This window comes from Sciurus vulgaris (assembly GCF_902686455.1).
Source record: "Sciurus vulgaris genome assembly, chromosome: 13".
NCBI lineage: Eukaryota > Metazoa > Chordata > Mammalia > Rodentia > Sciuridae > Sciurus > Sciurus vulgaris.
The window spans coordinates 57,872,189-57,889,287 of record NC_136474.1 but is presented as its reverse complement, the minus strand read 5'-3'; the positions used below and the strand labels follow the sequence as shown (position 1 = coordinate 57,889,287).

Sequence of the window (17,099 nt, the reverse complement as noted above, 5' to 3'; positions counted from 1 at the left end):
TTTAATGTACATAATATGTGGTAATGATAATAAATGAGGACATTACTGGCTTATGTATTTACTATACCACATGATTTCTGAGACAGAGTCTCTCTCTATGGTGCCAAGGCTGGCCTCAAACTCCTGGGCTCAAGTCATCTTCCTGCCTCAGCCTCCTAAAAAGATGGGTTGCTCCAATTTATACTGTGCTTTTGATCATTATTTTATTTATTTTTATTTTTGATCACTGTTTTGGATGTACTCTTTCTACTTACAAAAAAACGAAATTTAGCGGGTCTGGAGGCACACACCTGTAGTTCCAGGTACTTGGAAGGCTGAGGCAGGTGGATCACAAGTTTGAGGCCAGCCTGTCCATCTTAGTAAGATCCTGTCTCAAAATAAAAATAAATAAAAAATAAAATTTAAAAAGGGCTGGGGATCTGGCTTAATGGTAGAGCCACTACTGGTACCACATATAGCCTCATCCGCCCCCCAAAGTTTATTGCTAAACAGTATGCTACGTTATACTGGCAGCTGCCTCACTTGTGTTTACCCTTGTCTCTTGATTGCATCATTTTCCTGATGTGTTTCATTTAATCTTGTTATTTTGTTCATCATAGCTCTGGGAACAGAAGGTTATTAGATTATACACACGTGTGTATATTATGTATAAGTATATAGATATACACACATATATATCATATATTCTAGTAATCTAGCAGGCTGTATCATTGAGGTTTGTCTAAGGACACTCCGTGATGCTCACACAGTGATGAAATTGCCTAATAACGCAGTTCTCAAAATGTATCCCTTTTACGTATGACTATGTTTTGTCCATCAATCGTCCTTTAATTTAGTGACAGAACCTGTTCTCTTGGCCCTGAAGACAGGCACATGACCAAACTTGGGCAATAATTGTACCTCAATTTTGTGGACACAGTGAATTGTCCAGAAGATATGTGATGTAAGTAGGGTTAGAGTCCAGAGGAGTCAGAGAAACAGAGAAGTAGTTGTGATAAGCTGGATCCCATGCAAATATGTCCTGCAGAGTCCCTCATTCCCAACAGAGTATGTGGAGACCTCTAATTGTTATCTCATATTCATCCTCTTCTTTCATTTCATTTGTTCTCTTCATTTAACAACAGAACTCTATGGCCTAAATTTCTGGCCTCCTGTGGAGATATGTGTGACAATGAGATTTAATGGAGTTATTGGATGTGAAATTGTTGAATGGCAGGCAGTTTCATGATTTGACTTTAAACCATTGGAAATGTGCTTTTCCGTTTTCTTTTTCCAATTCCTGCATGCTAGAAAGTAGATGCGGCAGTGACTCAGAATTAATACTGTAGATGAAGCTAGATGCAACGGCATATGTAATCCCAGCAATTTGGGAGGCTGAGGCAGGAGGATCACAAGTTCCAGATCAGATTAAGCAAATTAGTGAGACCCTGTCTCAAATAAAAATTAAAAAGCATTGGGGATGTAGCTCAGTGATAAAGCAACCCTGGGGGTTCAATCCGTAGTACGAGAGAGAGAGACAGAGAGGGGGGGGGGGGGGGGGAGAGAGAGGGAAAGGAAGAAAAATACTATAAATGAGGACAATGTCTCAGAAGGTGGTAGACAAATAATCTGGAAAGGATATGTGTCCCTTACTGATTTTGTGCCCTGGAAAATCCTGAGATAATCTCCAAATCTTAATAATTTTGCAAATGAGAAGTGGGGACAGGTCTCAAGATATTATTCTTTCTTTACTTTGCTTTTCTGTCTCAGAAATGACTTCAGAGGATATTGATTGAAGACCATCTTTGTGGTAGGCAGGAATAGGGGCAGATCAGTATGACCATGTGACTCATTTCATTGACTGGGAAGTGAGTTTTTGCTGTCCTTGTCCAGTGATCATTGCAAATTGTCTCTCTTTTTAAAAGTGGGATTGAGATTTTCCTGTATTCCTCCACTGTTGACTAGGGTTGTTTCATTTAAAATTTGCCATTGGTAATAGGACCACGAAGAACCACATCCAGACCTGACCAAGAGCACATATCATCCAGATTTCTGGGTTTGGAACTGGTATGGGGGACTGAGTGTGACTTTTGCTTGTTTGCCTCTGGGTAGATGAGCCTATTTCAGTTTCAAAGGAGTTAATTTGTGGGTAGAGGCATTCTTAAAATCATACGTATGGGAGGAAGGGGGTACGTGGATGCTGAGAAGCCAACACATATTTTGTGGTGTATGATGGGTATTGTTTTGGTTTAGCAGTAAATTTTCCCACTTTAATTTTTCTAGTCATAAATCCTATTTCCATACCTAAAAGAATGAAAATATGATGCGTGCCTGGCTAGTGATAGCCCATTCCTGCTGAAAATTGGTAGGTTTAGGAAAAAATCATATAATATGAGCAAATCAGAGGCTTTTCCTGGGATTGATAAATGGATGCTGGGAACAAAAAAAATCCATTTTTGCTTGATTTGTTAAGCTGAAAGGATATGATCTGAGAATGTAGGCAGACCCTACCATGTGGTGAGATGCTTCCTGAAAAATGAAACAAAACAGAGAGAATTAGAGATGAGAGAAAGAGTCCTGCTGATGCTGAAACCTGGGTTTGGTCCCTGGAGCCCTTATTCTTGTAGGGCTTCTCTTTTTTTCCTGAGAGCTTTATTCCACTTTTACTCAAAGTTACATAATCTATAATATTCCCCACTTTGCTTATATTAGTATAAGTTTAATTTGATAATGAAAGAATCTTGAGGAAAGGTTTGCCACTGTGGCCACTACTAATATCATCTGTTTTACGGGGTACCCACAGTTCAAACAAAACCTGCCAAAAGTTGAGAGAGAGACGGAGAGAGAGAGACAGAGAGAGAGAGAGAGAGAGAGAGAGAGACAGAGAAAGGGGTCACGCGGGCACCAGGATAGACAATGATTATAGAGTTTAATAGATTTTACAGTGAAGTTTTTTTTTTTTTTTTTTTTTCCTGGAACCCAAGCAAGTTGTTGTCATTGAATCCTTTTCACCCCTCCAACCCCTTCCCCAGTGCTGGGGATCAAACCCAGGGCCAGTGAAGTTGTTCACTGGAAATACACCATATGTATGAATGTGATGTTATGTTGTAAAGTCAGGTTATAAGACAAAACTTATTTAGGCTCAGCCATGAAAGGAATGATTCCTGCTACATAAATGAACATTGGAAACATTTTATGAATTGAAAGACGCCAGACACAATAGGCTTACCTATTGCATGCTTCCATTTATGTGAAATATCCAGAACAGGTAAATTATAGAGACAGAAAGTAGACTGGTATTGCCGAGACTGGAGGGTGCGGGAGGGTGGAATGACTGGTCCAGAATTAGTAATGATGGTGCACTTTTAAAGAGTGAATTTTATGGTATGTGAATTATATCTCAAATCCATACATTCTAAATTATCCTTGAAAGTCCTCAAAGAGCCCAACACAGTTAGTTTTATCTTCTGCACAAAAGGAAATTGTCTTTTTAACTTTTTTAAAAACCAGCCAATAAAACTGCTTTTCTGGGCTGGGGAGATAGCTCAGTGGGTAGAGTGCATGCGTTGCATGCACAAGGCCCTGGGTTCAATCCCCAGCACCGTAAAAAAAAGACAAAAAACAACACACAAAAAAAACTGCTTTTCTTCTGGTGCTGTTGACGGAATCATGGGCCACTGAGTTACACCCCATTTCCCCTCTTTTCTTTTTCGTTGAGTATTAGAGAAAGCAATATATTCACATGTAAGAGTCCTGTTACAAAACAACTGTATCATAACTTGTCCCTCTCAGTTGTAGATTCTCACATTATAAAATTGAGATTAGACGCATTCAAAAGGGATTATGTGTATATAAGACTTTCTGAGATGTACAGGTACAAGTAATTTTAAAGAAATGAATTTTTAGATCCTTAACTTGCACGAGGTTTTCTTATTCCAAATTGATCTCTGGCCAACTTGTCACGTCATTATAATCTACCATCCTTCCCTACTTCTCATTTCTCAATTTATAGAAAAAGTAATATCCTTTACCTATCACAATTTTTTTTTTTTGCCATAATAAGAGCTGAGTGCCCAAAAGTGGGACAATTTAAGATACTGATATTGGGAAGCCTCGTTTAATGAAGGCTCCACAAAGGAATACAGCTTTGCAATTTTCCTTGCCTTGTTTTTGGTATATAATTCAGAGGAATTTCAAAAAACTGAGAAAATGGTAAAATTCATTTCATTCACTTCTATTTATTTATAGCAACACTCTAAAAATGAAAATTAAGAATGGAAACCAGTTCAGGATTCCACACCATAAATACTGGCTTCCTGCACTTCCACCACTATGAACACACCAACAGAGGCTAAAGGAAGACTCCAAGGGAGAAAAACGCGGCGGCTTGCAGACACACCCTTTCCCACCGATCAACGAAAAGGCAGTAAGTAGTTCAGGAGGTTCCCCTTACACTGGTGTTAACTGCAGTACCCACGATAGCATACTTTCTGCTCAGTGGCTGGGGTCACATACGTGGCCGTTCATTTTTATAAGTATGGTTGTGTTCAAAGGATACACAGTCTATCCTGGGCAGCGCCAGAGAAAAATCCCCGGGTAGCTGGCAGGCAGCGCACCTTCTGGCAAAGCGAGAGGGCAGAATGCAGCGCGAACCTCCCATCAGTTGCTCCCTGCAGCCCTTTGGGAAGCCAAAGAGGACAAGCCTGAGAGGAAGGTGAGCCGGGGTCTTCATGGCTGTGACTGCGCCTAACTAGACCGAGAACTTGGCTAGCTCTCCTGCAGCACCCAGCTGGGCTCTGTCAAATACTAGCGTGAGAACACCGCCTAAGGTTGCTTGCCTGCCCCGCCCGGCCCCGCCCACAGCTGCCCATCCTTCACACCTCTTCCGGTTCAACCTCCCAACCGGCCTCCGTCGCTTCTCAGTTCCTTCACCTCGGCTCTCTTCCCCGCCCCTACCGCCTTCTTTGACAGTCACGTGAGGGGCGAGCGCAGGGGCTGTCGGGAGCAGTACTGCCGGCGGGTCAGGGTTCGGCCTTAACATGGCGGTTCCGGTCGGGCAGTGACCAAGGTTTTGCTGTCGGGAGGACTGAGTGGCGATTATCGGCGTCTCCACCTACTAGGGTGGAATGTGAGGACGCCGGGGAGAGCGCTGAGGGGCGGCGGTGACGGGGAGGGGATCAGTGGTGTGTGCCCTGGGAGCAGAGGCGGCGTCGTCTGTTTCTTCTACTTGTCTCCAGGCTCCAGTGTGGGGCCCCGCCCGGCCGGGCAGGCCGGCGGGCGGCGGCGGTAGCTGCCGCAGCCACAGCCACAGGATCTGCTCTGAGGGTGGGCCGGAGGGCGGGCGCCACCGTTGCGTCTGCCGCGGCGATGGCCCAGTGCGTACAGTCAGTGCAGGAGCTAATCCCGGACTCCTTCGTTCCTTGTGTCGCCGCGCTGTGCAGCGAGGAAGCAGAGCGGCTTACTCGTCTCAATCATCTCAGCTTCGCGGAGCTGCTTAAGCCCTTTTCTCGCCTCACTTCCGAGGGTATGTGCTGTCCTCCCTGTTTCCCTGGGCTCTGGTAAAGCCGTGGCCGGGAGAAGGAAGTTGGGGGCGGGCAGGGGAGAGAAAGGCGGTGTTTATGTTCCGGAGCCGGTAGAGTGGTGACTGGGGCTGCGGTCCCTCGGTGCCCCAGGTGGCGGCTGGAGGAGGGGCCTTGCGTGAGGTTGTCAAGACCGGGCTCTCCTAACCTCCAGCTTTTGTAGGCACTTAGCTTCTTCCTCGGACAAGCCGGGTTGTTAAGTAATTAATATTAAAGGAAAACCTGAGCTCTGGATTAGGGCACTGGGACTGTTCGGACGGGCTATAGGGAAGAAATTAGACAAACTTGCAAAGGAACAATTGTAGAAAGATGTTGCCTATTAAATGGACAGGGTGTAAAGCGTAAGGAAGATTTGTCATCTTCCCCTGACTGTTGAGGTGGACTTTTCAAAGTTGTTTTAACTATTATAATTAAGCGTTGAGGCTTATGTGTCTAAACTTCTGTTGAGCTATTTTACTTTTTTCTTTGAACATTTTATTTTTTTTATTTTTACAGACTGCATTTTGATTCATTGTACACAAATGGGGTACAACTTTTCATTTCTGTAGTCCTATACAATGTCGATTCATACCATTCATGTAATCATACATATCATAGGATGATACTGTGTTGCATTCTACTATCTTTCCTTCCCCCACCCGCTCCCTCCCGCCTAAATATTTTCTTAGGTGTACAGTATTTTGCTTAACCTCTCAAGAAAACAAAAAAAGTGTATGTAAATAATAAAACTTGTAACAACCTTTTACCTGAAGGATGAGGAAGTTAAGGACAAGTCGTGATTAATTTAATCGAGGTATTTGAAGTTATCTAGACTTGTAGCCATAGAAAGTCCTAAATTTTGGTTTTTCAGATAGATGTTTAATTGTAGGAAGAATGTGTTCTCATTGAGGAGTTACCTATTTTCTTTAACTTTAGATTCTTAAGGCAAAGAATGTTGGTCAAATCATTTGGAATTTTATTAGTTCGGGTAATAAATGTGTTTTAAACCAGTATCTTGCACACAGAATATTACAAAAAGTACAAGTAAAGATCTTTGTTAAGGTCTGCATAAATGAAGGGTTCTCTAATAAACCTTTTGTCAAGTGAGTGACTGATGTTTTTTTGGTTATGGTGACTTCTCCACCCAAAACAGAGCTTTGCCATAAATTTCATGTATTTACATGCCACAGGTGTTTCTTCAGGAAAATAGCTGCAAGTTTGCTTTGTATCTAAAGAGGGAACTGTTCCAAAAAAAGGAAGGAAAAAAAACTACAGAAGGGAAAAAAAATACAAAGCCCCAGAGTTTGGCAATTCTTGGATTTTCTTGTTTCTACCTTAGCCATTAGTCTCAGCTCCTCTGATGTTGAACTAGGTCAACAAGAACAACAAAATGCCCTACATTCTTATGGATTGTTAAAAAACACACTCGAGTGCCAGTTTGACTTTGTTGTGTGTACTCTTTCCTATGTTGTTAATAAAAACCATAATGCTAATACCTGATACCTGGTTTATGTGGCTTTTCTGTTTTAATGTGCATTGAATCCTTCATTATTATTGCCATTTTGAATTTGAGGGCATTGAGGCACAGAAGTCTTAACTTGTCCACGGTCTTACATTTGGGAAAGATTTGAAAATATGCAATGTGAATCAAGACATTGTGTTCATAATCATCACATTATCTCCTGTCAGTGTGGAGAATTATTTATTCATACTGAAGAGCAGTGCTGCCCAATAAAAATATAATCCAAGGGTCTGCTCGGGGTAGATACTTGCCTGGCATGCAGGAGGCACTGGGTTTGATCTCTAGCATCAGCTCCCCGCAAACCCCCTGCCCCCATATGAGTCATGTATATAATTAAAAATATTTAGTATCCATTAAACAACTAAAAAAAAAGAAATGGTGAGGGTGTGTGTGTGTGTGTGTGTATGTCTGTATGTATATATGTGTGCCCTGTGGATTGAACTCGAGGCTTCTTGAATACTGAGCAAACCTCTCTGCTACTTGAGCTACACCCCAGCCCAGGTGAGATTAGTTTGAATACTACATCATATTTTAACTCAATTATTTCTGAAGTTTTACCGTTTCAGTAGGTATTCAGTGTAAGATATTAATGGGATATTTTACATTCACTTTTATTGCTAGGTCTTTGAAATTTGGTTTGTTTCACACTTAAGTCTATGGCATAGAAATATTTCAAGTGCTCAGTCAGACACAGGTGCCTTCTCATATTGGATAGTGCAGAGAGATTCAGTATCAGTACACTTGATTTCCACAGACTGGGAAAGATTTAGGGAAGGAGCCTAATGAAGTATATGTTAATGATAGTTGGAGAAATGGTGGAAAGGAACAGGGCAATCATTCCCTATGGGGGAGGGGATTTTGGGGTCAGAATGGTAAGGGCAAAAGGTATAAATTATGATTCAGTGGCTGGGGAACTGTGGGGAACTATTTCTGTTGGGGTATAGAATGGTAAGGAAGAATGCCTAGATAAGGAGGACCTTGAATTCTGGGAAGAGGATTTTTAGATATCCAATGGTAAATGTGAGGCAAGGCAGTGAAATTTTGGGAGGTAAATGAGTTGTGTGGTTTACGAGAATGATAAAAGTTGATATAAATTTTAACATTTAAGATGATTAAGATATGGACTATGGTGGTGGCATTAGGAATTTGATGAAAGGGACTTAATTTTTCTGTGGTTTAAGTTTTTTTCTGGTAAATATGTTTTGGGATTTTTATCATTTGAAACAGGCTCCTTTTTGTCTTGTGGTGATTCCTCAAAGCTAGCTTTTATTTAGGCAGTAAGGCATTAGAATATCACTTAAGGCAATATTATTTAAGAATACAATTAAAACAAGCTTAACGTTTTCCTACAAAGAGAAAGGAATGTTTAAAAAAAAAAGGACAACTAGATTCCATTTCTGGCCTGCAGGTATGCTGTTAAGGTAAAAATTTGCTTTGACTGCCAAGATTATGTATTGTCAATACAGTGCCAAGTATTTTTGGGAAACCTATTTTTAGGTTTCAGTGGAAGAACATGGTTTAAAGCTATACTGAAGAGAGGTTGTTAGATAAATTTGAGTACCATTCATGTGTGTGATCTTAATAATGTTTAGGCTTGAAGTCTTATTCAATGGAGAGCCATTTTAGGTTCCTTATATACATTTTTAAAACCTGAAGGGTATTTCTTATATTATATTAAAAATGGTTCTTTTAAAGAATGGTTTTATATATATATATATATATATATCCCCAGCCCTTTTTTGTATTTTATTTTGAGACAGGGTCTCACAGTTGCTTAGTGCTGTGCTAAGTTGCTGAGGCTGGCTTTGAACTCATGATCCTCCTGCCTCAGCCTCTTGAGCCTCTGGGATTACTGCGCTCAGCTTGTTTTTTATATCCTTGATAAATGTTGGAGACCTAACTGATAAACTTCGTTCAATACACATGTTGTGATCTTAATTACCCCCCCACCCAGTGGTATTAAGGATGAAGCTCTGGGCCTTGTGTATGCTAGTCAGGCACTCCACCACTACTACTGAGCTACCCTTCACAGTTTTTGAAGAATCTTCACTGGCCATTTGGTTCAAAGAGTGGTAATTTAGTTTTAGTTAACCAAGCCTTATTGTTTTTTGCTTAGCGATAGTTTTTTGATAATTCTAAACAGTGGTTCAACATATCATTTAGACAGTCTATAAGTTTTAAGAAAATTTCACTTAAACACTAGCTTTTGAAATATATGGCTTTCATATTTGTTAAGTATTTGAAAGTTGATTAAATTTATTTAAAGGATGAAAAAGATTGTAATGAAATTTTTTCATAAATCTTGAATAGTTTCTGTATGAGCTAGGGAAAGTAGCAGATTAAAGTAGGAAATAATCTTTGAAAGATACTTAATGCCTCTAGCTTTCTCAAATATTGTTTACTTAGAAACATTTCATCTTAATTACCATGTTGTTATAATCAGGTAATTAATCTCCAAGGTTTTCAAGTATCAAACTCAGTAAAATTGAAGTCATTTTATTTGTGTGTGTGGTGATGGTGTAGAGAATTGAATTAAGAATACAACCGAATACAACAACTCTGAACCACTGTTTATAAATCTCAGACTGAAGCAAGGACTATAGCAAGGTGGAGGCACTAGAGTGAAAGGGATTTGGACATTGATTATTTTAAAGAAGAGGTTTTATTTTTTGTATCAGTGAAGTGCTAGGCAGGCACTCCATTGTAGAGCCACATCCCTAGCCCCCAAAGGAAGGTTTAATACACATATGGCTACTTAAGTTGTTTGATAATTATGGTCCAACTTTAAGGAAAATACTTGTATAGTATATTCCTAAAGATATCAGAAATGTACCATAGTACTCTTGGGGTTTGTTTATTTATTTCTGTTATGTAATTAGACCAGCTGGGAAGTTTAATTAGGGAGAGGCCTGTATGTGTTTATTTAAATTAGGAAAACATAACAATTACTGAAGAATGTAGAGAACAGAAGAAACATCCAGCTCTCCATTGCTTCAGCAAATATTAACCCTCTGTCATCTTTGCTTTTTATCTTTTCCTTTCCTTTAAAAAGAAAGCAAACAATTACAGATAAGAGTGAAATTCCCTTTCTGTATTGCCTTGGTCTCATTTCATCCTTCTGTAATCATAGATAATCACTCTGAATGGAATTCGCATGTATACTTTGTGTACATATATTTACAATATAGATATTCATGACTTACATAGTATTTTAAAATTTTTAGTCTTGTTTTGATTAAAAATTTTAGGAATTGATGGAGAAATAATAGGATATTTATACAGACAGTCTTTATAACTACTTAAAGTGTAGGTAAGCCTGAACTTTTAAAAGCTCGTTTGGCATAAAGCATTTTCCACTGAGAAAAAAAAATTGTGTGTATGTGTGGGTAGGTACCCAAAACCAGTTATCGCAGTTACCCCTGAGCTACATCTGCAACCCTTTCTATTTTTTATTTTGAAGCAGGGTCTTGCTAAGTTGCCCAGTCTTGCTTCTAAGTTGCCTCTTTGTGTATGATGATCCATGATAAAGACAGAATAGATGATGAGGACTGGCTGTTCTTCATACTACTTATCAGGCATGGTGTTCTGTGCTTTACACTTACTATCTGAAATAAATCCTTAAAATAATCCCTTGAAGTAGGTAGTAATCACATGTAACAGATGAGGAAATTGAAGCACAGAACAATTAAGAAAGTTGTTCAGTATAACCCAGTTAATAAGTGTTGTGTTGGGATTTAAATTAAGGTATGACTCTACAAGCTGGGTCTTTAATCTTTATAATGGACTGCTTCTAATATTACTCTGGAAACTAATCATCATGTTTGATACATTAAAAAGATATGCTTATATTTTCAACTCTGTACTTTGGGTACTGTGTTGCTTCAGTTATTTCAGAATTTATTCCTTGTCTTGCAGCTCTGAACCACTGTTTACAAATTCCATAGACTGAAACAAGGACTATAGCAGATAGGCAGGACTGGAATAAGAAGGGATTTGAGCATTGATTATTTTAAAGAAGATGTTTTATTTTTTTATACCAGTTTCAGGCTTTCAGCACAACTTGGCACAAAGTGGAGTACCCACATATACCTATTACTACACATGCCCAGCCTCCCTTACTATCAGTCTCTTACCCCTGAGTAATAATTGATTTTTTGTTTTTTGTTCCAGTATTGGGGATTGAATCCAGAGGTACTTTACCACCAAGCTACATATGCAGCCCTTTCTGTTTTTTGAGGCAGGATCTTGCTGAGTTGCGTAGGCTTGCCTCTGGAGTCACTGGAATTATAGGCATGAACCACCATGTCCAGCTGGGCACTGATTTTTATGATAGTAAAATAGAACGAAGACAGAAGACTAGGGAAAGAATAGCAAAGCTTATTTACAGCATTTAATTTCCCTTTATTATTGATTTCCTACTCTGATTTCATTGAGACATAGAGACCACCACAGACCTTACTCTGGCCAGATCATCCTTAGGGTGAGGTCAAATTAGAGGTTTGAATGGACGGTGGTTACTTTTTGGTTACTCTAAATGTAGGAGAAAGGAAAGTACCTACTCTAGGGAAATTGTGAGTGACAGCATAATATGAGAGGAAGTAACCTAATGGTTAATAGGCTGTCTGTCTGTCTAGCTCTTTTGGTATGGAAGGGAATATTGTAAATTAGTTGTATTTCTGGAAGTATTCCACTTGGAATTCCTAGTTTCTGACTTGAGCAGGCTTTTTGCTTGAAAACCATTAAACCAATTTTGATTTCTTGTGCATTGTGTAGAATTAATTTCAAGTTTCTTTCTCTCTTTTAAAGTTCATATGAGAGATCCTAATAATCAGCTTCACATAATTAAAAATTTGAAGATAGCAGTGAGCAACATTATCACCCAACCACCTCAGCCTGGAGCCATTCGGAAGCTTTTGAATGATGTTGTTTCTGGCAGTCAGCCTGCAGAAGGATTAGTAGCTAATGTGATTACAGCAGGAGATTATGACCTTAACATCAGTGGTATGTAATAAGATTTATTATTATTTTTTGAATGAAATTTTCTTTTGTTAGAAAAAGTAATTCTGTGACTTGGAGATCATTCAATAGATATTTAAGTGTTTTTATGAAGTGCTAGAGCCTGGGCCTATAGTACAATATTTAAAAACAATCCCAGGAATTTTGGCTCTTTATTTTATTCTTGTACCTAATACCGAGAATGTGTGTAATAAATATTTTTTCAATGAAAAACAGTAGATAACATTTTTTGTGATGTGGAAATAATATAATTAAATAAAAACATTACATTTATTGTTGTTTTAATCTTGTTTGCTGTTAAGTGGAGGAAATGTTTATAAAATATGTACAAATGCATAATCTTTTATGAGTGCTTCTTAATCTGATTTAAATGGTAAATTTTTTCATAACAAGACTGGTAAGTGAAATAATATACTAATATGTACAATAAGTTAGCTGCATTTGATATGATTCCTTTCCAATATTAAAATCTTAACTTACTGAAAGAAGATGGAACAGATTTTAAAGGGAAAGGATTAGAAGAACTTCACCTAGTTACAATCTTTCAACAACCTCTTAAAATAATCTTTTTAACCCAGTATAATTTATCTAATTTATCTCTTAAAAGCTTTTGAAAAATTTCCTGCACCTATGGAGAATTTAAATAGCATGTTTTAGTTTGTATGGTTAGTACTATTTGTAAAATTATTTTGATTAAATGTCCTGTAATTTCTTCTTTCTTTGCCATTAATTTCAATTCCAGCAGGGTAGGTTAATTTGGTAATTTAATTTTCTTATTTTTTTGGTGTGAGGGATGACCTCAGGGTCTTGTCCGTGGTAAGCATACACTATACATCTGAGATTCAGTTTGATTTACAATATAATGATTCTTTTTACTAATCAAATCTGAATTTTAGGGTACCTACTTTGATAAGTTCCTGGCATTTATTTGCGATGTTGGTTTTTGAATCCATTGGTGCTCTACCACTGAGCTATACATCTAGCCCTTTTTAATTTTTATTTTGAAACAGGGTCTCACTGAATTGCCTAGGCTGATCTTAAATTTGTGATTCTCCTGCCTCAGCCTGTGGAGTAGCTGGGATTACAAGTATGTGCTCCTAGGCCCACCTGAACAATGTTTTTAACATGGTGTGGAAACTTGGACATTGCCCAGAGAAAGTAGTGATGCTTGAATTTGTCCTGCTATGGTGGTGTAGTGTGAATGACAAGGAATCCAATGCTTTAGTGTCTTAAGTTCTTAGTCTACCATATCATTAGTTAATTAGATGACTTGAATAAATCACTTAATGTTTCTGAGAGACTTTATTTCAGTCTCTGAAAACAAAAGTTTGGCTAATTGTTTCTTAAGACTGTTCTTAGACCTTTAATCCTGTGATTCCATTTTATGGGGTTTTAACATTATTTGTTGTTCATTCAACCAATATTTATTGATTTCCTGCTTTATGCTTTACATTGAGATATAGAGATGCTTTTTTACATTGAGATACAAGACACGTTTTATCAGTTCTTAATCTAGTAGGGAGATAATCAGTAATCATAGTGCATTCTAATTGATAATACATTATAATCACAATACATTATAAATATAGATATGGCATAGCTGATATGCTAAAGTGCTAAGAGGACACAGGTATTGCCTATCATATATTAAAAATAAAAGTATCTGTTTTATAATATAAATGTTTTCTTGACCTCCAAAGCACTTCTCCCTTTTTCTTTAAAAACATGTTTATCAAAATAATGTATATACATAGGTGTAATGCTGAAAAGATCTGTATGGAAAAAATAGCAGTGCTCAGCTTTCCCCTCTCTGATATACCATTTCCCTTAGTGTTTTCTTCTGGTATTATGTGTTCTAAGTAATATTTTTATAGTGTTGTCTATGTCTTAATTTTAAATTTTATTTATTGACTTCTAATTATGATTAAGGAGGACTTAGCTTAATTACTCCTCTTCCTTTTTTTTCATGTCCCAAATGCAGTTTCCACGATTTCTGGTTAATATTCACTGTGGTCTCGCAAAATTTCTCAGGAGAATTTAAAAATATGATTAATTTGTAAAATAATGTTAATTCTTGCAGAAGTCTTCTCTTCCTGTTCCATGCGTTTTTGACAAGGATGATATTATCCCCAAGTGAGGTGAAACTTGCTTCTTGGGAGGGACAGAAATTTTTGGATACTGTAATAGTTTTGGTTCTCCAAAGTGTCTTGGTCCATGTATACATGTGGTATTTTTAAAAAATTTAGGGGTCCGGGTGTGGTGGTGCACCATGTACTGCCATCTACTCAGGGGACTGAGGCAGGAGGAACACAAGTTTGAGGCCAATCTGGGTAATTTATTGAGACCCTATCTGAAAACAAAAGAAAAAGTGCTGGGGATGAAGTTCAGTGGTAGAGCACTTGCCTAATAATGTGTTAGGTCTTGGGTTAAATCTCAAGAAAGGTTTAAAAAAAAATAATATTGGACAGTAGGGACTGGAATGTAGCTTAGTGGTAGAGCATGAGCTTAGCATATTCAAACCCTTGGTTTGGATCCCTAGCACTGCAAAAAAGGAAAAATTTGTTGGGGGAGGGGATGATTAGGAAAAAGTTGAAAAACACTCATTGGGGAAAGGTAATGAAATGAAAGTTGTTAAACACTGTTCTGCTCTGTCTTGGGCTGGTTATTCCCCAAGGCTCATTCCATAGCTGTCATAGGGATTGCCTTTCCTTTTCACTTCACTGTCTTTCATTCATACTTTTTTTTGTGCATTTCATTGATTTGGTGAAGGGGACATCTTTAATAACTGCCTGAGAAGACTGGCAATTTTTAAGAGTTAAAAATTTTGAGACTCAAATATCTGAGAAAATGTTCTTACTTCACATAGTTGATTAATGGTTTGACTGTATACAGTTTTAGTTAGAAATCTTTCTCAGAATTCATCCCACTAGAAGCTTCTAGTATTGCTCTCAAGAAGCTAGAAGCCATTATGATACATATTCCCTCTATCTCCCCAACATTTAGAAGATTTTAGAAATATATTATCCCTGCTGTTTTGAAATTCCATGTTGGGCCTGTTTATGACTCCTTCTTCACTTTGAGCTCACTCCTTTTGGCAGTCTGGTAAAGTACAATCTTTAGTTTAAGAAATTGTGCTCAGAGATTCTTTATTACTTGCTTTCTACTTGTTCTTCCTGCTCTTTCTGGAACTACTGTTATTTGGCAGTAGAAATTCTTTAATGGGCTTCTTCTTCTTTTTTTTTTTTGAGATTGTTCCTGTTTTCTGAATTTCCCTTTTTTTGTGCCTGTTCTTGTTTCATGTTGTGGTATCTTAACTCTGAGGATATGAATACATTTTTATTAACTTTTTATTTAAGTTTTCTTATGTTTTGTTTCCTTTTTCTTACTCGTTTTTCAGTTTGTTTTGATCTCTTTCTGTTGGAGACTTTCCTCAAATGTTTGGTAAAAGCCAGTAGTGTTATTTTCTATTTCAAATTGAAACATTAAAACCTGACTGGGCATAAGAAAAGCTTTATCTGTTAGTGGACTTCCTTGTTGGGTTGATGAGGCTGTGAAGAAGCTTGAAAATTGCCCAGTGTTTATTACTTATAGCTCTTTTCCTTGGGGCCATTTACTTTCTCCAGGGAAGGATTCTCAGATCTGCTGTCTGGCCATCTGCGTATAAGGGGCCTTATTTATTTTTAGTAGTTTATTAAAGTAGGTTAGTAGTCGATAGGAAAAGTCTTGTCATTATTTGATTGCAAGAAATTATTTTATCTGATTATATTATTTGCATTCTCAGGGTCCTGTCAATATCTCTACACAAAGGAAAGATGATTATTTGCCTTTAAAAGCAGGTGGATGCACTATTATAGCTGAACTCAGGCAGATTTTTAAAAGAATTCCAAGTGTTTAGGATAAGTAGAAAAATAAAACTATTCTTTGTGCTTTTTCCCTGAATTTTAAGCCACCTCCTTTCAGCTTTATTTATGTATTTATTTTCATGCTAGGGACTGAACATGTGCATGCTAAGCACATGCCCTCTACTACTGAGCCACAAACCCAGCCCACAGCTTTATTTTTGTGGCCTTGAAAACTGGGAATGAAATGTGATAAAGTACTTAATTCATTTGAATAAAATTCCATTATACAAAATAATACTCTTTGGAGATTATTAAAAGGAATTTAATCCATTTTAATAAGTGTTAATTCTATGACTAGAAGTATGCTTATGATTTTTACAATTAATGTTAAGTCAGCATACTCTTCATCCATTCTGTTTAAGAAATAGATGTTAGACATTTACCTCATAAGCCTAGCTTAACAGTGCCATATTTTCTTCATCAGATCGGTCAATTAAAGCTAGTGTTCCTTGGTACAGTAATTGGAAAGACACATTGATGGAATTGAAAGAATCCTCGTTATACACAGGTATTTCTTGTGGTGGTCTCAGTTTTCTAGATTGTTCTCACTCTTCTCCTTGTCTATTGTCTTTTTTCCTACTCAACTACTACTTTTCCTGTTCATCCCAGGTAACGTCTAATTTTTCTAAAATGAAGGAGATCTGATGATGTCTGTTCATCTTTTGTTATCCTATTATCTCTTGTGTTTACTCTTGATTTACAACATATCTGCTAAATCCGGGTTTTGTCCTTGAATAGTATAGTTTGGGCTGTGTCTTAGTTTGATAAGGAAAAACATACTACCCTTCCTTATCAAGACAAAGTACATTCTGCACAGAGACACTTTAGTAGGATAACAGGGTTGCTCTTTCAGTTTCAAATAAAGAACATAGCAGGCCATATAGCCCATCTGGTAGAGTGCCTGCCTTGCATGCTCGAGGCCCGGGTTCGAGTCCCCAGCACTGTGGGATTGTGGAAATAACAAAGGAAACCAAATCTGAGCCTCCCAACCTTCCATCGTCTCTTTTGGGGTGGGGGGAAGGGAAAAAAATAACAGAATGAATCAAATAACATTGCCCTATGTAAATTTATGATTTTTAATAAAAAAAAAAAAAAAGAACATACGGAGATGGAAAAGATAGG

General features: G+C 37.8%; 1 protein-coding gene across 6 annotated transcripts in view; it reads left to right on the top strand.

Annotated features, from left to right (window-relative positions):
• Positions 1 to 4,892: 4,892 nt before the first annotated feature.
• TRAPPC8 (trafficking protein particle complex subunit 8) overlaps positions 4,893 to 17,099 on the top strand; it is an 85,666-nt gene continuing 73,459 nt past the window's right edge. The window contains exons 1-3 of one of the 6 annotated variants that reach the window (XM_079109313.1): positions 4,904 to 5,503; positions 11,866 to 12,060; positions 16,402 to 16,485. In XM_079109313.1, coding sequence (XP_078965439.1) covers positions 5,347 to 5,503; positions 11,866 to 12,060; positions 16,402 to 16,485 — 436 coding nt within the window. In that variant the 5' untranslated portion in view covers positions 4,904 to 5,346. Of the gene's footprint in view, positions 5,504 to 11,865; positions 12,061 to 16,401; positions 16,486 to 17,099 lie in introns of those variants that run through there. The other 5 variants (XM_079109314.1, XM_079109318.1, XM_079109315.1 and 2 more) reach the window with 5 other exon arrangements.